This window comes from Metarhizium brunneum, chromosome 6 (genome assembly GCF_013426205.1).
Source record: "Metarhizium brunneum chromosome 6, complete sequence".
NCBI lineage: Eukaryota > Fungi > Ascomycota > Sordariomycetes > Hypocreales > Clavicipitaceae > Metarhizium > Metarhizium brunneum.
In genome coordinates this window covers 2047725-2069494 of record NC_089427.1, presented here as the reverse complement: position 1 = coordinate 2069494, position 21770 = coordinate 2047725, and the positions used below count along the sequence as shown (strand labels likewise).

The following is a 21770-nucleotide window of genomic DNA, read 5'->3' as shown; positions in this document are numbered from 1 at the left end:
TCTTGGAAATGCTGTGTAAGACTAGCCTTCCACTAGGGGGGTGAAACATGGGAGGGGGGGGACTGTTTGACAGACGTCTTTTGCTTGGCGCCACTGTCCGCTTCTGGCAGTACAACGCAAGACTTCGTTTGAGCTTCGCTCTTCGGCGCTTGCGGCCAGAAGAGATGGCCGAAGACTGGTGGTTTTTTTCTTGTATTCGTTCCCTTTTTTTTTCCCTTCCCAAGGCTACACAAACAAGCGAACAGACCATCCCGCGGATACTTGACCATTGCGACGGGGTCATTGACGAAATGAAAGCTATATACAGGGGTAGCGGTGGAAGGAATGCCGCTCTTTCAAAGTAAGGACAATACGCCTGGCCTGCCCACCAACCTATGAGACGCAGTTATTGACAAATTTTCTATACAGCCCACTCGTTAAAGCTTAAATCAGTGCACGAATGCAGAGCGGGCCGCCGAAGCGATGTTACTGGTGCAGATGAGAACGGACGCAAGACCCGATGGTTCCTCCAATCCTGTGAGACAGCGGACACGAGAGTGGTTCCTGAGTCCTGGCACAGGCTCGACATGTTGATTGAGAACGATCAGAGGGGACTCATCAACAAATGCCGCACAGTCCCGTAGATGCGGATCCACACAGAAACTCCCGTGAATCGAAGGAGCCGGAGCCGCCGAGACGACACTTGCCGCCCCGCGAAACGGGACCGAAACACAAATCCGGTACCCGTGGTGATGGAGCAGGACGCATGAGCATGCGCCATTTGGCCGTGTTGTTTTCCTCTCGGCCCACTTGGAATCTTTCTTGAGATGCCCTGCATGTCTTGGACTGGCTGCAACGCTGGACTGGCCATGCGGATGGCTTGCGATGGCTTGCGATGAATGCCGCGGTTGGCTGATCAAGGCCAGTCTTCAGGTTGGTAGATGGGAAGCAATCATGGCCACGCGGAATCAGCACTACTCCGTACTTTGGTGACGATTTTGCGTCCCAGCCCACACAAAATCCACCACCGTCCACAACCGAACGCCGCCCCAGCACTTAGATTACGATGAGCTGACAGCCTTGGCCCCAGTGACGCGATCCATGACGGGTGGGAATAAGAAATCCCGCGCCTAAGCTAACCATGATGAATTTTCCTGGCGCCCATTTTTGGAGACTCGTGAATAATGTGCCACCAGATCTTATGGCCTGCTGCTACTAGCAGCACCAATCCCCACTGCCAGGGACCTTCACTGCTCTCGGCCAGACAGCGTAGAAGCCATCCTGCGAACAAGCGAAAAGATAACTGACGCCTGGGACGGGTTGGGGCCCGTTATTTAGCGGGATGCCTGCATGTGGATCGCGACATGATCGCGGTGCAAGGACATTGTACTACATACATACATTACACATACATACAACGCGAAGACGAGGCTTGCACAGTGGAGTCTTGAGGCGACAATAATGAACGGGCCGTTCTTTGGGAACTCCTAGAGCGGAAAAACAGATGCTGCCTTGCATCTTGCGTTTTGTGTGGTTTTGAGGACGAAGTATGGACTAACATGACAGTTACAGGTCTACCCAGGAACGATACAAGAAAGGAAATGAATAACGAATTCAGAGACGGATCGAGGTCAAGGAAACAACAGGTAGATTGATAGGCCAGTTGATGTGTGCCACGATGACATCTGGAGAGCGACCGCTTGCTCAGCACCGTCCCACCGCCTCACGGGCCGTACGCCACTGAGATTGCGGCAATGGTGAGTTTCAATGTCACCTCGAGCTTGATACAGTATTTCCTCTTCATTAATAGCGGTCGGATTCATGAGTGGAAACAAAGGAAAAGAGGGCCTCACCTATACTAAACTGCATATGTCCGCTATGGTTCACAACTACTTCAACACCTCATGTATCCGGGAAACATTCGGCTTAAGCAATCTCACCCAAAGTCAAGATACGGCATCATCCACCCCGACTACAACCCATCCGTAGTTATGACGCAGTTTTCGATTTGCACATCCACAGGCGGGTAAAAATGAAACCCTCATTGCTGCTCGCTGCGGACCAGGCCTGGCAGCCCGTGGCCCAAGTTCTCACTTTGTCAACGTCATTGGCTCCGACCCAACGTCCAGCATAATCGAGACTGCCCGCCCGACTCCAGGCTGCTCATCATCCCGCGCCCGCATGCGCCTCTACGAGGACTCCACTGCTCAAGACCTCGGCACAAATCTCCTCCAATTGCCAGATCAAGCGTCGGCTTCATCGCCGCCCCAAATGCTACGAACCGGCTCGACATGCCCCGATTTAGAGAGGCTGTGGTGGGAGTTGGCAAGCTCCACGGCATCTTGATTCTATAATGGGCGGTGGTACTATCAGCCCTCACACGACCTTGCCCACCTCGGCTGCCATCCAGACCACCATGGAGCATGAGATGGCGGGCATTGAGCCTTATTACACGGAGGGAACCGGGCTTAGTCAAGGTTATTATGTGAGACTAGCGCTTCTGCGGATGGCTGAGTTTGCCAAGAGAGCTCTTTATGCATTGGTGTTGAGGACGACAAAGAATCGTGCTTTTGATATCATCGAGAAGTTAAAATGGACTTGTTCGAGAACAAATTCGGGCGATGCAAGGACAGAGGGAAGGCTGTTGCCAAAGGCTGATGTTGACGAAGGGTCCGAGAAGCTGAAGGCGTACACGAAAGGAGTTTCTGACTGCGAGAAAAGGAAGTCCAAGTTTGAAACTGTCTCCAAGGACAAGTTCTGTTGCTCGAGTTCGAGAGCGCCTTTGATGACGCAATGCATGTACATCCCTTGGCGATTCAACGTGGGTCTTGATCACAACACACAACTTGGCAGCACATTGAGGTCTGAAACACAAGGAGCCACAAGTCACTTGATCAGGAACTTTTCCAAGACTTTATTTTAACGTGCCAGAAGAAAGAGAAGAGATGGGGAGAGAGCGCCTCTGCGGCATTTCACTCTCGACTCCCCCAGGCAAATGCTTCGTATAAGTCAATGGCGAACCCAAACGCTGCCTTCGGTGGAGCCGGGAATAATCAGCACGAACCATTCCAACAACAGCTCTGTCTCGTATGAGACGACAGCCAACTCAATTCTCCTTGGAGGATAAAATAAGCCGAGTGATGTACTCTGTATGTAACAAGCCGTCTCACCAACTTGCCACAGCCAGGTACTCCGCATCGAGCCCTCGAAACTGGTTTCAGATAACCTCGGATCAAAAGCTGCGGGACATACATACACACATATCCTTTCCGAACCATCAAGCAAGCATTCCCACGTGGGCGCCAGCAGCAAAAGCTGGGTCCCTCATCAACCACCAGATTTCCCGCTGACGCCTTGTGGTCTCGCCTTGTTTTTATTATTAGCACACAGCATTATTATTTTGTTTCGCCATCCCTGACCAAACCCCTCATCGTCTGGGGGCGTTCGGACGAAACGTGATGGGCTGGGTTCGTACAAGACGCATTTCAGCGCCGAGACACCACCACCCACCGCTGTTTGGGTGTGTGTAGATGGATGCAGTGTGGGGGCGCGAAGAACGGTGCCGCATTTGAGAGGTTTGGCACCTTTTGTGGGCTATCATGTGAAATGTATGATAAGTTATTCCTTGCGGCGCATGGAGCAGAGCTGAACATCTGTTAGGTCTGATCCCGGCCTCGGGTGCCCAGTATGTATGTATGTACATAGAGAATCGAAGAAGGACGTAAGCTGGCTGCTCTCTGCGATCCGTTGGTCATGGCATTTCGGCCGAGTCTTGAAACATAGCACCACATCAACACCTTCGCATCAACCGACCTGCTGCTGTAGGCCAATCGCACGACAATCCACGGAGCCTTATGTATCAGCCCCGACCAACCAGTACTGCATTTCGAGCCAACTGCAGCAGTATGAAACGCGCAATGGCCATTGACGTCCAAGACATTTCTGACAAAAGCCGAGCACTCACCATTGAGCCGAAACGCTTCTGAATATTGACTTTGTGTTGTCGTGCAGATAAAAGCGTCCATCTGTAAACGCAACACGTACGGCCCGCACTGGCCAGCCTTGAGGCCCATGCAGGGCGAATTACGTGAGATGGCCATGGTGGTTGGGCATGTCCGGGCAACACGGGAACTTGACGTCCCTTGAACCGTGGCGATGTGTCAACATTGGGACGATACGACTCTCAAGGTAAAGAAAGGCATGGGACCGAGTATGAACAGCGCTGGCAAAAAGAGGTGCTGGTCTGGTAGCTTCCCATGGGAGCAAAAGGGCGAGTAATACTAACAGCTGAGCGTCGAGTACTACAATGTGTTAACTCATTTCCACCTAGTGCAAAGACCTTTGCCTCACAGACATGCGCCTGCGATATGCGTCTTGACTTCGCGCCGAAGTGGTCTAGTGTTTGCAGCCCACGGGATTCAAGAAGCATCAACTAGTCCGTCCAAGGCACAGCCAGACTTGTATTATGTATGTTTCCGTTTTGATGCGCCTGCTTTAGCGCATGTAGATTTCTGACCGCAGACTCGCCGCAAGTCTCAGCCTATGCAGCGTGTTTATCAAGGCACATTAGTGTGACATGGCACGCAGCACGCAGCCTCGTAGCAGCAAGACACTGCAAGAAGAAGTTGTGCGGCGACGAGATTCAGTTGAGACGCAAGTCGGTCGTCGACCTCTCCCTTGGCCAGGTTCGGGTCCATGTCCACGCTCGCAAGCGCTCGCAAGCACTGCGGTTTCTTCATTATTTTTTTTCCAGTGGAGAGTGTCTGGTGTGGGTGATAGTAGTAGTTGATACCTGCTTATTGACCCAGTTTGCGGACCCCGTAATACGACACTTCGGTTCTCGCTACGGACGCTACCGAGAGAACGGTACAGTTGTGTGCTCGCATCAAGTGCCAGATAGGGTCCCGTATGGCGTAAGAGTTGGAACTGTATGTATGGAAATGCAGTTTGTTGCTGTCGCACATGGCGTGGACTACAATCCGTATAGCCTTGTGTGACTGACTGATGGCGTTTGCCTTGAACTAGGGCCGGGTTGGATGCTACTTTTGTTTGCGCAAGTCCAAACTAGTCAAGGTAAATCATCTTTCCCACCAAAGAGACTGTCGACTTGGGATTTTGGCATCGGAGAGACTATTTCATCCGGCTGGTGCAACGTCATGGCCTCGCACCACAGTTGTGTGACGAGCAACTCGGACCTGACTTCCCCGAATCGAAATTTCACATCTCAAGGGGTCCGGCGGTGGGATGAACCAGGGGCTCTTACCAAGATGAGAGGGGAACTGGCGGTTGTCCCCTCCCCCAGTCCAAACTGCGAGCCACACAACCATGTACCCATGGCATATTTGGTACCCATCGTCATCGGACGTCCCGTGATGGGGGGTTCCGTTGGCTCGATACCGGCCGAGTTCCACAAAACAAAACTCGGTGGACTTAATCAGGATATTCTAGCGAGATTGGAGCCTGCAATGGGTGGTCTCTGGACACACAAGTTGGTACATCCTTCCGGTATAGGCATAATGCCTGTCCGTAACTGAATAGTGCCTAGGCTGGTATAGTTTGACATGGCAACATGTCTGCTCGAACGGTGCCTATGCATGGTTAGTGTGGATGCATTCACTGTACATACTATATGTATGTACGTACTAGTATTGACATAATCTCCACTGCGTATGGCAATTTGACAGCCTACGTATTATAGGGAGGATGTGTTTCCTACTGCAGAACGCTCAAGCTTGCTCACACCTGGTCTGCATCTCGCGGGTAGGGTGAAATGCGAACAATGCTGTCGACAGCAGCCCAAAATTTGCTTGGTTTTGGATCCCATCACCCTTTGTCGGCAATGTCGAGTAGAGCATAAGCATAGAATGTTCAAGACTCGCCTACAATACATATAGGCTCCTCCGCACTAGGTACTGGGCGCTGGGTACCGTATTCCACGGGGGCCATGATAATGCAGTCTGGGGGATGCACACGTGCCACTATGTGTTGCCGTCACCATAAAAGCAACCTCGTACAAGGGGAATCCCAGACGATCGGCGACAGGGTCAGGCCTCCCTCCAAACCTCGGGGCCTGGTGCTTATTTTCCCCCAAGGGTCGCATACTGTACACGAGTTGTCCTCTATAGCAACTCAGGTGCTATGATAATTCCCCTTCTGGCGACATTAGCAGAAGCGACTAAAGGCGGTGGTGGTCAAGGGTGAGCTGATGCAGGTAATGGAGTAGACAGGATATGCGTCCGGTTCGATTTCGTCGAGGGGGGCTACACAATTTGCGCGACTTACACATCGACAAGAACCAGGTCCAACGATCCCCACCCCGCCGTCCGCTGCTGGAGCTACTGAATATTCGCTTGGTCGAATGTTTCGCTGCCAGCCAAATGTTGGAGGGGCGTGGTTCTAGGCAAGACGCTCTGGTTTGCCTAGAGCATCAAATCGGGCCAGGCACAGCCGATGCCAGACGCGCTAAGCGCTGCACCCCTCGCTTACGCTTAGCTAAGGTTGCACTTACCCCCACTTTTGTTTGTCAGCATGTTTCCAAAAACAAAACAATACCGTACCTAGACGAGCAACATCACATCACGCCTCAACTTGAACGCCGACGGGGCATCTCATTGCCATCTACAAAAACTTTGAGGACCCTGCTGTCGCGGCTATTTCCTCAGAGCTAGTTGATCAAGTACCGGAAGCAGTCGGAAAAACACTGGCAGGGGCAAATTTCATCGTCCTTTTTTGTCGACATTTTCTCACGAGTTATGCGGGAGACTCCTGCAGAGGAGACTTTGAGCAGCTCATGAGATGATGACGCCGCAACCATGACAGCATCACGAGTCCGAGCCCGCAAGAGCAAGGTTTTGCGCTCCGTTTTCCAAACTGACGTCTCACAGCCCACTCCTCTCCTTCTGCCGACGGTACCAGGAGAGCCCTTTGGTGGGCCACTCGCATCTTCCACCTCCACAACCCGTCTGGCCAACATCTCCTCACTCCAAACAGCCAGTGACCAGGTCCGCTGGGACAGGGCGTGGCATACCGTGACGTCAAGAATTCAATTGCCAGCCTCGGTGGCCGTGGAAGACTCCTTCGGCACCTTGCCCGCCGAGTCGCAGGACCGGGACGCATCATTCTACGAGAGTTTGGCGCTTCTCCTCGGCGCACCCACCGCTCTCCCCCGTGCCACCCATACAGAGGACGTTCTTCTGTGGCACACCCATCAGGTCCGCCAGCACTTTGTACACCATGTCCTGCCGTTGTTGGCTGCGTGTGCAGCACAGGGTGACCATGCACAAGTCTTGCTAAGCAGCGTGCAGACGCTGGAGGCGGCGCATCGTCAGTATCTCTACGGGCTAACCCTGATCGTGCGAGGCCTTGAGGACGAGGCTGCGAAGTCTCTGGTGGTGGACAAGTTCAAACGAGACTTACATGCTATTATTGGCAACTCATGGGCAAGGGGCTTGGCAGAAGCACTACGAGGTGTCTTGTCCCGTTTACTTGCGCTTATTCTGGGATCAAATCGGAACGTATTGGCATCAGGGGCTGGCCACCGGGATGAAGGGCGAATGGACACTACGAGAAATGAGCTCCTGGGTTTGCTGGAGTCGCTGGATAATGTTGGCTTGGCAGGAGACAAGTTTCAAGTGCTGTTTGCTGAGATTATGGACGAGTGCATGAGTGACTTCATACGACGGACATATACGGGAGTCTGGACAGCGTTGGATGTGGCTGGAAGTGTGAATCCATCTGCCTCGTCTGGATGCATGGCCCATTTGTGCGGCTGGGTCGAGAACCATTACGGCCGTCTTGCCGTGGAAGTCTTTAGTCGTCTTGGGGGGCAGGTTGCGTGGACAGACGTTGAGCGATGGAGAGATATCGCAGTCGGAAGACTGGCTTCATTGCGTATAAAGGAGTTGTTCGACATCGTGCTCCATTGGCCGGAGAGTAAGGGAGGTCTCGAAGACCTTCGGTCTGCCGTTGCTACGCCGCAACGCAGGCTGCAGCTCACTGATACTTTCTCAGCTACCTTGCAGAAACGACTATTGCACCCAGGCAGGTCCACACTCGACATTTTGCAGACGTATATTTCCATGATTCGGACGTTTCATCAGCTCGATTCTTCCAAGGTTTTGCTAGATCGAGTGGTCCATGCTTTGCAACTATATCTCTGCCAGCGAGATGACGCTATTCGTATCGTGGTCACGGGCTTGCTTTCAAATCCGGACAGGGTCGACTCGGACGAGAGCAAGCAGCGACTCGTCGAGTTGGCCGTTTTGCTCGATGAAGCCTCTCAGCAACAACGATCTCATGTTGATGACGAGGATCTCGACTGGGATGACATGGCTTGGGTACCTGATCCCGTGGACGCCGGTCCGAATTACAAACGGCCAAAAAACGAAGACGTCATTGGCACTCTCATCAATGCCCTAGGTTCGCAGGAGATCTTCATCAAAGAATTCCAAATGATCATTGCAGAACGACTGTTATCGAACCAAGCGGGCTTTCAGCAGGAGATCAAGGTCTTGTCTCTGCTCAAGAAGAGATTCGGGGAAAACGCACTGCAAAACTGCGACGTCATGGTCAAGGACGTTTACGACTCTAGACGAGTAGATGCTCTTCTCCGCAAGAATCTACCCTCTACGGACGGCCAGCAGGCAAACCACCCCCACCCCGTCAACTATCACTCCAAGATCCTGTCTCGCCTCTTCTGGCCTAGCCTTCCCAAGGCTCCATTCACTGTTCCCGCACATGTTGCTGAAATACAGAGGAAATATGAAGCAGGCTTTCAGCAGCTCAAGACTTGTAGAAAACTGACGTGGCTGGACCACCTCGGCATGGCAACTGTTCGACTCGATCTCGACGACCGAACCCTAGAACAAGAGTGTAAAACGTACGAGGCCGCCGTCATTTACGCCTTCCAAGACGACGAGGGCTCAGCCCACGGTCCTCAACAGCGCACATTTAATACGCTCTGGGAGAAATTAATGATTGACGAGGACTTATTGGAATCCGCGTTACGATTCTGGGTCTCCAAACGTGTGCTCCGTGAGGTCGGGAACCAGACGTACGAGGTTCTGGAAAAGCTCGATCAAGATGAATCAGCGAATGCTGGCGACGACGCCGGCTCTGCTGATGAGGCGGTCAAAACGAGCCAGCCGTCACCTCGTAAGCCCAAGACGGATCCGAAGGAGCAGGAACGCCGGACGGTGTATTGGCAGTTCATTGTGGGCATGTTGACCAATTCGAGCCCTGCGATGCCACTAGGCCAGATTGCGATGATGATGAAGATGCTTATTGCTGATGGATGTCCATGGAACAATGAAGAGTTGCAGGAATTTTTGGGGGAGAAGATTGCAGAGAAGGAGTTGGAGCTTTCGGGGGGCAAGTACCGGCTTGTGAAGAAGTGATCAAGGTGTTCAAGCTGCAAATGCCGACTTTGTACTCCGTATTCGCTAGTAATATGGTTGTTACCTTTTCAGTGTGAGAATAGACGTGGCAGGCATTACATGCAAAACCCACACTGGCAATTCTAGATAATACACGACCAGGCTCCAGACTCTGGCAATCCATTGTGTGAGAAATTGCAGCCGTTTCGAGCTGCCGGCCATGAAAGACAAGTTTTCTGGCTATAAAGACGACCACAGCCTCTTTCGTCGACATCCGTGACAAATATCGCAACGGCCCATCTGTGCCCACCGTTGATACAACAGCCTACCAAGCCACTTGATTTCTCATGGTAACCGCTCGGTTTGAGTCGACTGGTTCCTTGTCCACTCCATCTCGCCCACTTCTCCTCCCCTAGAGCCCGCGCCATGTTGTTCTCAGAAGGGTTGCAGTGTTTTCCTCGGGGTTCCAACTATTGCCAGGCCCCCAGGAGGAGACTAGCTCATAGACGCGTCTGTATCACCAACAGATATTGGGTAGTACAACTCTTGCTGTCAAAATATTCCGCGTCTATCATGAGACGAGGCAATTATATATAGGTTCATGACAATCTTGAAGCTAATGACGAGGAGAGCCGTCAAGGCTCCGAAGACGGGATGAAATGACTGAATGAGTATGAAGAGACGGGGAGAAAGGGGGAATAGAAGGGCACTACTTGATACTAGACGACAAGACGTTGCGGTGGGAAAATAAAAGCTGTCCTGCCTTTTGTCCGGAAGCGGGCGGGATGAGACATCATAAGCAGGCACGGGGAAGTTGCGCCGCTTCAGCTATCATCTTGCAAGGGTGGGCGTAGTGAAGAAACATACTGGTGCAATTTGGACCATTTTCACAATGCTGCAACTGTTTATACAAGAATGTACGTCCGTACGTTCCAGTGCTTGCAACTCATGAAGTTGGTCTGGAGGGAGAAAAATAGTCGTTCAGAGCCGGTTTGTGGAATGAACCACACTTTCATCACAGCTTGATCCTCAGCAAAAGAACTACTGCTTGGCTCTCGCGACTCTCAAGGCCGGCTGGCATTGGCAAGGCCCTCAGATTCAGAACTTGGGAATAGCCTCTCATTTGAGAGGTTGGTTAGGAGATGGATGATCCAGCCCCTCCCTCCCTCTCACCACCATAGGCTAAAGAGAAGTACTAAACGTACATTTTAGTAACGGAGGGTGAGTTCGACTATCGGCTTGCTATGGTCTGGACCTCGTTTCTGATTCATAGATGAGTGCGCCAGTAAAGCAGTCACGCAGCTCCGGACTATATATAAACTCTCCATGAAGGAGAGTAAATGTAGCCAGGACCATCTCAAGGATGAGATATTAAGTCGCTCGCGCCCCTGCTCCCACGTATACCTTATGTGAAGACTATGTGCCACATGTCAGACAAGTTAACCATAAGAGTTAACAGATATAAGAAAATCAACCAGAAGGCCTTGAATATAAAGAATCCCTCATTCTACCTGACGGAGATGGAATTACGTCAACTCCATCGTATATTTGGACATCCTTCGGTTAGAAGGCTCGAAAAGATTCTCAAACGTGCTGACCATGATGACCCTCAGTGATATTTAATGCCTTTAAGTTAATTTTCTTATATCTGTCTGTTTACTCTTGTGGTTAACTTGTCTGACAGATCGGTCACGTCCTCCTCGCAGTCTTTAAGCGTAAGCTCATGGATTTCGCGGTGGCACTTCCAAACGTGGGCCATGCTGGTTAGTTGGAAGAATTCAATCAACTGGTGGTAATTTATGCAATAAAAAACATCGCCGGATGGATGACATGAAATCAACAACAGATGATGATTGTGTGCCAAAAAAAAAAAAACAAGCACCCCAGACGCAGGTGTCGAACCGGGGTCCTGCGACCGGCGACACTCTCACAGACAGCTAACGCGTCCGTTAGCGTCCTGGCAGCTATCGCTCACGTATCCGCTACACCAGTCTGCGCTGCTTGTTGGCATGGGAAGAGAACTTTCAACTTATAACCCCCATCGAGGATGCCGTTGCTGAGCGAAGAAATGAAGGTCGAGTATAAGCTCGCCTGCGCTCATCCGCCCAGCAAGTCAATCCATAATTCACTCGACAAACCGAATAGCGAGCTTTTCTCAACGGATTAAGTAAGGGTTGGGCATTTCCCAAATCCGTGGGAATCTTTGCACGGGGCAGCAGTCCGTTTTTATATCTTTTTGGAATGGCCCATGCCGAACACTGTGGGGGCTGAGACTGGGTGGCTTGGTGAATGAAAATGCCTCAAGTGGAACAGTCGAGCTCTTTGACTCCTTATTCGACGGGGTTTATCAAGTCACTATCGCTTCTGACGCAGCCAAACAACGTCATGATTCTCCACATCAGCCGGGTGTGTCGTGTCCCCCAATGCAGGGGGCAAGGGTGGTGGGATTCACATGACCTAGCCGTCACGGATTTCTTTCCAACATTAACCTGGCACTGTCCTTGCCCTGAGAATCCATTCCTCTTATTTGGGATTGGTCCTCTCCCCGTTGCTGCTGACCGCTTTGTCTTGATATTTTCTCTGTTTGTTCAAGCTGCCTTTCCATGTGGCCCGACTCGTCTTTGATAACTCTAGGTATCTTGTACATAGAGGTTCCTTCCTCTTTTTCAACCCCACCACGATCACCAGGTGTTCCAGACATCGAAACACACCGACATGCACATCCAACGTCGCTTTACAAAAATGTAGCAATGCAATCATCACAAGGTTCCGGGGTCGAGTCCTAGGGAAAGGATTTCTTTTTCGCCCCCTCTTACTTCTGAAAGCAAGGGCTTCGTACGGAGTAGTTTTGCTCAATTTTCTTTTTACCTCGCTTCATCTCACAGTGGTAGCTTTGGGCAATGCTCGCGGAACAAGTTCTTCCCATGATGTCCTTGTTAGCTGCCTGCGTGACAAAACCAGAAGACTACCAGATTGAGTGGAGATTCAACGAGTCAATAAAGGCCTTGGATGGCAAGTCAAACTGAACGGCAGGAATACGCAGCCATAATGAACAGCTGCTTTTTAAAGAAACGACTCTTACACGCCGTGCGGTGGGAGGCCGTGCACCAGGCCAGCTCCAGCACCCGGGTAGTACAAAATGTCAAAGTTGTCTAGAATCTTGAAATGGTCACGGTGTTGCATCCCAGAAGCTCTACTCCCGACGCTGTCGATGTTGCCCTGAGCCATTGACCGAGATTCCCCCAAAACGTGGAATAAACGTGGAATTCTTAAGAAGAAGGCTGTCTAAAGACACCCTGCCAGTCACTCTGCTTGTCTAACGAGCGCGAGCATCAGATATCGACGAGGTAGCGGGTAAAGATTGTTCGACATTGCACCAATTTCTGAGTCTGACTTGCGTGTCATGTGGTGAATTTATTGCCACTACTCAAGGAGCATTGGCTGTGGGCAGACTGGCATTAGAGAAATCGAAAGAAGAACCGTCTGGACTGTCGGAAGCAACCCTCTATGTACTGTTTGTAACCAGGCATTATGCCTCCGTAAATATGTGCATTCACCTTGACAAATATGCAGCGTCTGAAGCAGAATAAGCTCAGGCTATTTGCACATACGACCATAGGTAGTGGAAAACGTGGCATCTCGTTTCGATCTCGTCCTACTAAATGGTAGATTATTAGTAGTAGTTGGGTTGGTGATGACCAGCGAACACTGGCTGTTGTATGTTGTGGTCCTTTTTTTTTTTCTTTTTTAGTTTTCTCCCCCTCCCCTCGCCCTGGAATGATTCCTCGGTCCTTTTTGACGATGCAGTGTATGGTGTTGAGAGGCCAAGCAGCGTGCAGCGCAAGGCTGTGTGGTCACACCAACATTGAATAGAACACGACGTGGCAGCTGGTGCCTGTATGTACAACGAGGAAGACCGAGGATTAGATGGTCGAGGAGGAACCAAAACAGGTATTTAACTGCCTAGGTACGCAGCTGGTGCTTTGCCTCTCTGGAGGGGCCAGCGACGTGCCATGTCCCTAGTTGACCATCCATGTTGACCTCGGTGCTTTTATTCGTTGCAACAATGGTCGCTTTAGGTGGCCTGCGACCATTGTTGGTGGTGTCACGGTGTGTGGTGGTTGGAGGCTTGCATAGCCCGGTAGCTTGAGGCATCGATTCTTTGGCTGCTGGGTTTTCGTCTCCAGTCAGTGCTTTCTTTGTGCAAAAAGGGCGGGTGTAGGTGCACATGGATGCTTCAATGTTCAAATGTGCCGAGCACGCACCTTGGTGGCGAAAGGGGGCAAGGATGGGCGAGTTTGTGCCAGCTACCACGCAGAGGAAACAGTCGTTGGGTACTTACCTAGGTATGCACATGTTGTCAGTGCATACGTACATACATAGTACTCCGTACGGCATGGGCATTTCGATGTTATTTTAGAAATGCGGAGATGCACCTTCGCTTGGCATTGTGACAGCATGGAGTAATCCACCACAGTCAGTAGCTGATATTGGCAGTCATGCTGCGAGTTGCATCAACCCAGGACCGACTGATCTACGCTGCAAAATGCATCAAGGCAATACAAACGCGGTAGAACCGACACCAGGCGATTTGCAAGGTTTCAGGCCATTGTCACGATACCTTGCCATGCCACATGGGTCGAAACATCCAATCGCAAAGGCGAGAACCAAGCAATCATGGTGGCCGTAGTCCTAGCCTGCGCCATTGCCTCGACCGCAACACCGCAATTGTGCGGAGCTATCGCTGGCTACCTAGGTGCTCCGTCTTATCATGGTCGAGATAGTACCAGAGCTGGCTGTTCGTGCGGCCGGTCGTGACTGGATGGGCGGCCATCAAGGCAGGCCTTGGGAGTCGGAAGTACTAGTTGACCATGGTCATTGATAAATCATGTTCCGGCGAGCGACGCATCAATTCTTCCTCAGCCAGCGGGGTGACTGGAATCCGTTCCTTGTGCCAAAAGCATGGCGAGGGCTCAGAGCCACCTACTAGGTAAGTAGTAGTAATCATATGGCTGCAACAGAGGAGCGAGTTTCATGTCGGTTGGCTTGTGTTATCAAGCCCAGGCCTTTGTCGTATTAACCCATGGCCAAACAAGAACGATTACCATGCTCATGGCCAGCAATTGCCAATGGAATGGAACCCCTCCCCATGTCATTTCAGCCACCCCACCATGTCATCTATTTGAGCCAAAGGCATCACGAGAACCATCCCACTCAGTCGACGTGCCAGCAGACGTAAATCATCATGGCTCACATGAAGAGAACGCCGAGAGAGGGCGACGAGGGAAAGAAAAACAAGGATGGTCCTAGCGCTTCTAGAGGGGGTCATGGTCGATGGCGGCAAACAGTTCCATCTCGGCCATCATGGCCCATTTTGACTCCCGCCGTGGCCACATGTTCAATCACGAAAACTAGCTTAAAAGATGTTGTGTCACGAAATTTGATCCGGCGTTTGATCCGTGTCGGGTCAACTTGACGCTTTTCCATGTGTTTGAAAGTCATTGCTTGTTCTTTGGACAGAGCATTGTCCGGAGGTTGGTTCGCTATGTAGCCAAGGTGTTGGCTGGCCACGCAAACGCACATGGGTTTCTCGACATGTACAAACATAGTTATTAAGAATCCGCACGCACTACTCCGTGCGTATGTGGTGAAATATTATCGCGGAAGAGGGGGGTTTAGCGTGAGGGCCAACCCCGACCTCGTGCATCTGCGTTTGATGCGAATCTTGACCGGGCGTGCAAAGTTGCTTGTTCCTCTCTTTCAAGAAGATGATTTTTCAAAGAAAAAAAAATTCGTGTCCCGGTATTCATATTGTAGGTCGTGTTTGTGACGGGAGCCGGGTATAACCTTGATTGTTGGTGGCATCCGCAAGGTCAGGACGAGGTCGTGGAGCATGGCTAAAAACCAAATGGAACATGCCACCAAGGGCACGAGTGATTGGACCATCATGTAAGACTGCAAGCCAGGCCAGGTCATGGCGAATGCGGCATCATGGCTTGGTGCTGGGTGAAGCCCGCATCGCCGACATGGACCTCGACGACCTTGGCAAACTTGACTGACTCTCGTGCGGGCTAGCTCGATCTGGCCTTCTGCTGGACGACTCTGTGGCTCTGAATGATGAGCTATTGAATCGAAGCCGTATAAACACACAGCACTGCTGCTCCCCACATTAGCGAAAAGCTACCACATGTCCAGGTGTGCATCGGAGTCTCACCTGAACATTCTCAGTTACCAATCGCCATTGCCAAAATAAGCACAGCGCTGTCTTTACCCCAACTTTCCCTTTACGTGCCTCGGGAGAAACTGCAGAGGATCCTTCCTCCACCGATGGGTACGGCTGGTCTCGTACGTCTTAGCATTGGGTCAAGCACATTTAACCCATGCTGGGTTCAAAGGTTGAATGCTGATGATGTAGGCTTGCTTTGAAGCTCCTCGGTGACCTTGTTCTCCATTCTGGGCCAAACCTTGTTTTTATGTTTCGGAACTAGATAACGACAAAGTTTTCGCTCACTTGGAGGCGGGACGTCACTGGACTGTCACTCTTCCCTTGCACCAAATATTACGTGGCTGACGTAACCAGGCTGAGCTTCTTGCATCGCCCGACGGCTGCAAGTGGCTGGAGTCGTGGACTTTGGGGAAATGTCAGAACATTGAAGAGAGCTGGCTGGAATAATGCACTTTTACCTTGAGGTACGCGACACCGGTGCCTTTTCTCTAATGGCCGTTTCCTCATCTTCGAGGCAAACAGTAACTGCTGAGCACCTGTTTTGGCCCAGTCGAAGCCCGCGGGTCTCTGAGGAATTCCTTAGGACTGCATAGCTCGATTCGTTGCAATCCAGACGACGAGAGTTGCCTTCCTAGCTCGTCTCTTCTGCATGTCCGGATTACGGGGTGTTATATGGAGCTGAAAGGCTGTTGGTCCTCCCTTGCCATGAAATGCGATGCCGCAACTTATGCGATGCGATGCGATGCTGGTCTAGTCATGTTTGCTCGGCGACCGCTGGATCCGTTTCTGCCGCCCTCGTCCGTGCCCATCGTCGCAGTCCTTGTCCTCGTCCTTCTTGGCCATGTCTCGTAACATCTGACTGCTCAGGTGGATGGATGATGGCACGGCTGTGTGTTCCCACCATGCCATGGCCTGCCTTTTCTTGCGCCGCTTTTGACGCCAGTTATGCGCCATGGCTCAGGTTAATGGCTCCATGTCCAGGCTCGAGCTGTCTTGGTGCTCGCCCACAACATCCCATGTCTATCCATCCGGTGCAGCGCGTCTTGCTCCCCATCTTAGGCCACTTGAGCATTCTTGTCGCAGCTCAGTCTCCGCGTCCCCCTCACTTCCGTCCCCTCGTCTCGCCCTCTTCACTTGAGCACGCCAGTCAGCTCATACCCCCCTTTACCTCTCACGTTGCCATCCATGTTCCAGGAAGCCCGGCCTGCCTAATGGTTCCGCCCTGGAATAGCTGTGGTATGGGGCCCCTCCTCGCTGCCCTAGCATGTCATCGTTGTTGGCTCTGGCGTCCCGTGAGAAGTTGAAAGTGATTGACGACAAGGCACGCCCGAGCCCAAAGAACAGCCCAAGTCCAAGCCCATTACCCAACCCCAGCATTTCATGCCGCCTGTTACCGAGTATAGACCCCTCACTTATCAACCTATGTACCAGCCTGCGTTTCTCATTCATGAGCCGGTACCATGTCGCCTCGGCTGGCTGGCTTGCTGGCTGCCTGGCTGGCTGACCGTATTCCCACACAGAGGAGCCATGTAAAAGCTGTGACGGCGCAGCACACCGGTAAATGTGAGTACAGCACTCCGTACAGACAAAGGAAGTCTCGGCATCTCAGATCCCAACTCAAACCAAGCCGCACGCCAGACTGGACCGGACGTGGAGGAAACCGATTGATTTGACGCATGGGGTTTGACTGACTTGGTGACTCTGTCTCCCGGCTTTCCCGTCTCATTTTGGCTCCAGACCATTCTCCATACAATTATTCAACTCACACCCATTTCCATCACCGCCCGTGGTGTAATATGTAATACCTGACGACTCCGTCCCGGTACCCTCGCCCACGCATCCCACCCCTCTCTCTCCTCCGCTGTCGTGTGCTTTTTGTATGGCCGGTCCATCCAAGCCCGGCTCGATGGTGCCGTCGTTCATTGATCTTCTGACACTACTGGCGTCCCATTTGATGTCCGCCTCTGGCTCCTTTGATGGGATGCCCACTTATCAAGCACCGGCCGGGGAGCTTGAATCATCGCGCTCTTCTTATTAGCCCAGCGCCCGCTGCCCACTTGCGCTGCCTCTGCGGCTCTGGATGCTGTTTCTAATATTGCTCCTCTTTTTTTCTTGGGCTTGGTTTGTCCTTGCTCACACACAGGACTGCACGCACTCCGGCTGCCTCTGGCTCTTCCCCTCCTCAATTCCTCCATCCTGGTGGTGCTCGTGCCTTCTCTTGAGCCGTGGTTATTTTTTGTGCTTATCCGCCTGCCTCAGTCTCCGTCCGGCCGTTCCCAAGACATTCGCCTCTCCTCATACCGTACATATGAGCTTCTACGAGCTCTGTCCGCCTTGGCCGAAACCCCTTGGCTAGTACCGCAACGATAGAGCTCTATCCCGCTGCCTTCTTTCTTGCCTCGTGCCTCGTTGTCCTTCTCCTCCTCCGTCCGTGCTCGCCGTTTGTCTCTGTTGCATTGGGAAGAATAAGAAGCCCCTCGTACTCGCTGGTCTCCTGTCGCTGCCATCGCTCCACGCCTGTGGTCTTGTCCTTGGCTGCATCGTCATTTTCACCAGGGTATTTCGGTCTTTGGATGTTGAGCTCGGGCCGATGAGAAAGACGACGACGCTGATGATGTGTTGCTCTGCACCAGCCAAATATCAAGCTCTTGTCTATTCACAGGTTCCGAGGGCGTAGGAGCCGAACATCTGCATTCGTAACAAGCACCTGACCCAGCTGTGTCGAGAACCGCTCTGTGCACAGGTTGATAAAAGACATCGGACGGACACTCTCCCGTGCTACCTCTTGTTAATCACGGCTGAGAGGGCGGCTCTGTACTGTTGTCATTTCTGATTCACTTCTAAGCAGATCGGGTGGGATTTTGATTTCTGATTTCAGCCATTTATAGCTTCCTTCCTCAACCAAAATCCAAGACCTTTCAAAGAAGAAAGAAAGAGGGACAAATCACCAGCTCGTACCTGCCGTCCGACACTTCATCTTGTCCCGGGCATTAACCTTGATCGCTCTCCAGACGTCTTCTTTAGCCTTCTGCTTTGGCCGAGTTTGCTCATACTTGCCTCGTCCTCTCATTGTTTACGAACCCCGGTCTACTCAGCTCTCCGTGATCTATTGGCATATACAGTATTTACCTCCACGACGCCTGAGCCGACGCCGACTATCCATTTCCCTCGATTCGGCCCGCCACCCTATTACAATTATTATTATTATTACTTGGACCGTTCGTCTGTGTGTTGTTTGTTTGGTCTCAATGCCCGCGGCGCCTTCGAGCTCGCAGGTCAACCTTTGATAACACACGAAAGAGTGTTACAAGGTAGTAGACAACACCACACCTAAAAGCATCACAAACGAATCAACACAGAACCTCGTCTACGAATACATCTAGACCGTATCACTAGATCTCTCTCCCGCCTGCAAGCCGAACTATTCCTGGGAGTGCCTTGTGCCCGGTCGTTGTCGAGCCTCCCACGTTGTCTCGGGTCGCCATTCCTCTGGTTTTGACAACAAGCTGGAATAGAGCCACGTCGCTGGGATTGGGGAGGGCCCGCGACAATAAACAGGTTCAAAATGGATCAGATGAATCTCCTCCCAAACAATGCCCAGAGGCTTGAATCTTCCAGAGACTTGTTGCAGACGGCATCGAACTCCTGGATGGCTCATTCTCATGGCCCATCTATATCGCCATGGCCGTCTCAACCGTTACCCTTCGGCTCTTTCTACTTTGCGCAGCAGCAAGCTTTCCAAAGACCTGCAGCGGGCGCCCTAGGTCCTACGCATCCGATGCATTCCGGCCAGCATGGCACGTTGCCTCCTCCAGACCGCAGTGTGCGTGGCATTCAAGCTCCAGAGTCTTACACTGGGTTGCCTGCAGCGGCAGTTTATTGGAGTTCAACAATGCAGCCGATGCCCATGAATAGCTCAGGGGCAAGCATGAGCTCTGTCCCGAGCACATTTGAGAACATGAATGCAAATGCAAGAGATTTGGGACTGCGGCCACCTATTGCGATGGATTGGGCACCCCCCGGTGCGACCTCGGGGACGCATTCCGTGCCTTTCCCCCAAATTTCGTCCTCGGAAGGATTGCCAAATGCTTCTGGTCATCCAGTTGGTCCATCGGCGGCAATTTCTCATTTCCCATTATCCCCAATTTCTCCCCGCCGCCCAGGGCAAACGTCATCGCCGACTTCCTACAGATCGCACCGATCACAGACTTGTGAGACAACCTTCCCCAGTGTTTGCAGTCCGCTCATTATCCGCCATCATCCTTTTCTATTTGATTTACGGATTCTACGTAAAATTCCATTCTTGTTCTACAGGTTTCTAACTAATAGTGCACAGCCACCGCCGTTCTCGGCTATCGTGACAATAGCAACACTTTGAACCCGGCGTCTGACCGTCGCCGACAAGCGCATTCTCGAGCCCGACGGTCTATGGCCTCCAGACAGTCCAACTCTGACCATATACGTTCGCAAGATGACGCCCAAACTCCGCAGATGCAAGGCGACAACACAGCTTCAAGATCGAGTCGTCGGGGGAGCCACGGGATAACCGGTTCGCAAATGGAGGATGTCGTGATGCGGCAAATGCAAATGTATCGCGGTACAGTACAAAGTAAATTGGTTGCATCAAAAGCCGCTTTACAATCTTTGGAAAGCGTCGAGGCTTCTGCACTTCCGGAATCTGAAAGAAGTGAGTTGTCATATGGCAAGTTCTGGATACAAAAGAGGTAATGACTAATTGATGTCGGTGCTGTTAGCATGTGTCATATGTTATAACGATTACGGGGTGGCCAGTCCCGAGGGTGTCAATGAAGCCCCTCTCAGACTGCCCCAATGCAAACACATCTTCGGAGACCACTGCATTAAGAAATGGCTTGAGGACTCAGATAGTTGCCCGTATTGCCGGAGCAAGCTGCAGTCCGAGCCGAAGCATTCATTTGGAACTGCAAGAACGTTTATGCAGATGATGAGGCTTCGAGGATTGCCCCTCCCTACTGGGTCAGTTCTGTACACATCCAAAGTGATAGAGGAAGCCGTCTACTTACTAACTTTTTTGGGTTTAGCATTTCTGAAGAGATGATTGCCAGAGTTGTGAGCAGGCCAGCTGGGGATTCAGAGCTTCAGGAACTGCTGATTCGCCCGCAACGTACAGCAGAAAGACGGTCGCCTCCAGACGACGCCTCTGGGCACGACCATCGCCGAACCCGACAACGTCGCAGTAGTTCGGGAGTGACGGGTGAAAGCCACATGGAGGACTTGCGAATGTCGCAGCCTTACATATCACCTGACGACCTGCCTTCTGAGCCGTCATTGCAGCTACCAGGTAGCCATTCAAATTCCGGTGAGAACAATTGGGTTGCTATTTCGACGCCAGGTACTTTCGTGCCTTCTGGATCATTTCAAGGTCAGCTTCCATCTAGAACTAGCTGGGCAGAACATCAGCATACTTCGACCGCCAGTGCGAGGCGGGGAACTGCTACTGAGACTGCCGCCGCAAGACCGACGAGACCTCGAATGATTGACCCCCCCGGGACAGTGATTGCAAATGGGTCATCGATCCCACCACCAACGATTCTTAACCCGCTGCAAAGACCAATAAATCAACGGCGTGCTGGTACTGGCCTGCCCGGCGATGCAGCAGCATCAACAACACCAATAGCAACTCAGTCTAGCACTGCGCCCGTGGCAAACACATTGTCCGCCGAGGCAGAGTTGTCCCCGCTTCGACCCTCCAGAAATCGGCCGTGGTGAACAAAGAGGTGCTATCAAGGAATGAGATGTCATTTTACATCCTACTGGCATCAAGATGAGGTGTGTTGTAAGACAAGGCCAGTAGGTGAACGCAGGTGAAGAAGGATATGAAAGAAAACAGCAGGATTGGTACATATAACATTTTCGGCATCGTTCCTTCTCTATGTGTTTTCCCCCGACGTCTTTTTTTTTTCCTTTTCGTTTACTTGTTTCGTTTGTTTTTTTATATATCATGATCCAACTCGTCGCATTGCAGGTGTGTTTTGATTCCAGTCGGGTTGCGTCACTGCTTTGACAGGATCTTGGTGTTTTTATAGGGAAAGGGGAGCTTATTGCGGACTCACGAACTCAAGAACACAGGGACATAATTCGGCGTTTGGCATTTAATATTTTGGTACTACGATCACCATGGGTATGGGTCAGTCGGTTGGCACTTTGTCATA

At 51.7% G+C, this 21770-nt stretch overlaps 2 protein-coding genes across 2 annotated transcripts; both read left to right on the top strand.

The window, feature by feature from the left end:
* Positions 1-6791: 6791 nt before the first annotated feature.
* On the top strand, positions 6792-9374 carry ANAPC2 (Anaphase-promoting complex subunit 2; the record flags this gene model as incomplete). The annotated part of the gene is made up of 1 exon (XM_014690894.1): positions 6792-9374. The coding sequence occupies one exon, from the start codon at positions 6792-6794 to the stop codon at positions 9372-9374; it is 2583 nt and encodes an 860-aa protein (XP_014546380.1).
* Positions 9375-19144: 9770 nt separating this feature from the next.
* Positions 19145-21327, top strand: G6M90_00g099680 (uncharacterized protein; the record flags this gene model as incomplete). The annotated part of the gene is made up of 4 exons (XM_014690895.1): positions 19145-19790; positions 19916-20266; positions 20334-20574; positions 20640-21327. 4 exons carry the CDS (start codon positions 19145-19147, stop codon positions 21325-21327), a joined length of 1926 nt encoding a protein of 641 aa, XP_014546381.1.
* Positions 21328-21770: the final 443 nt, after the last annotated feature.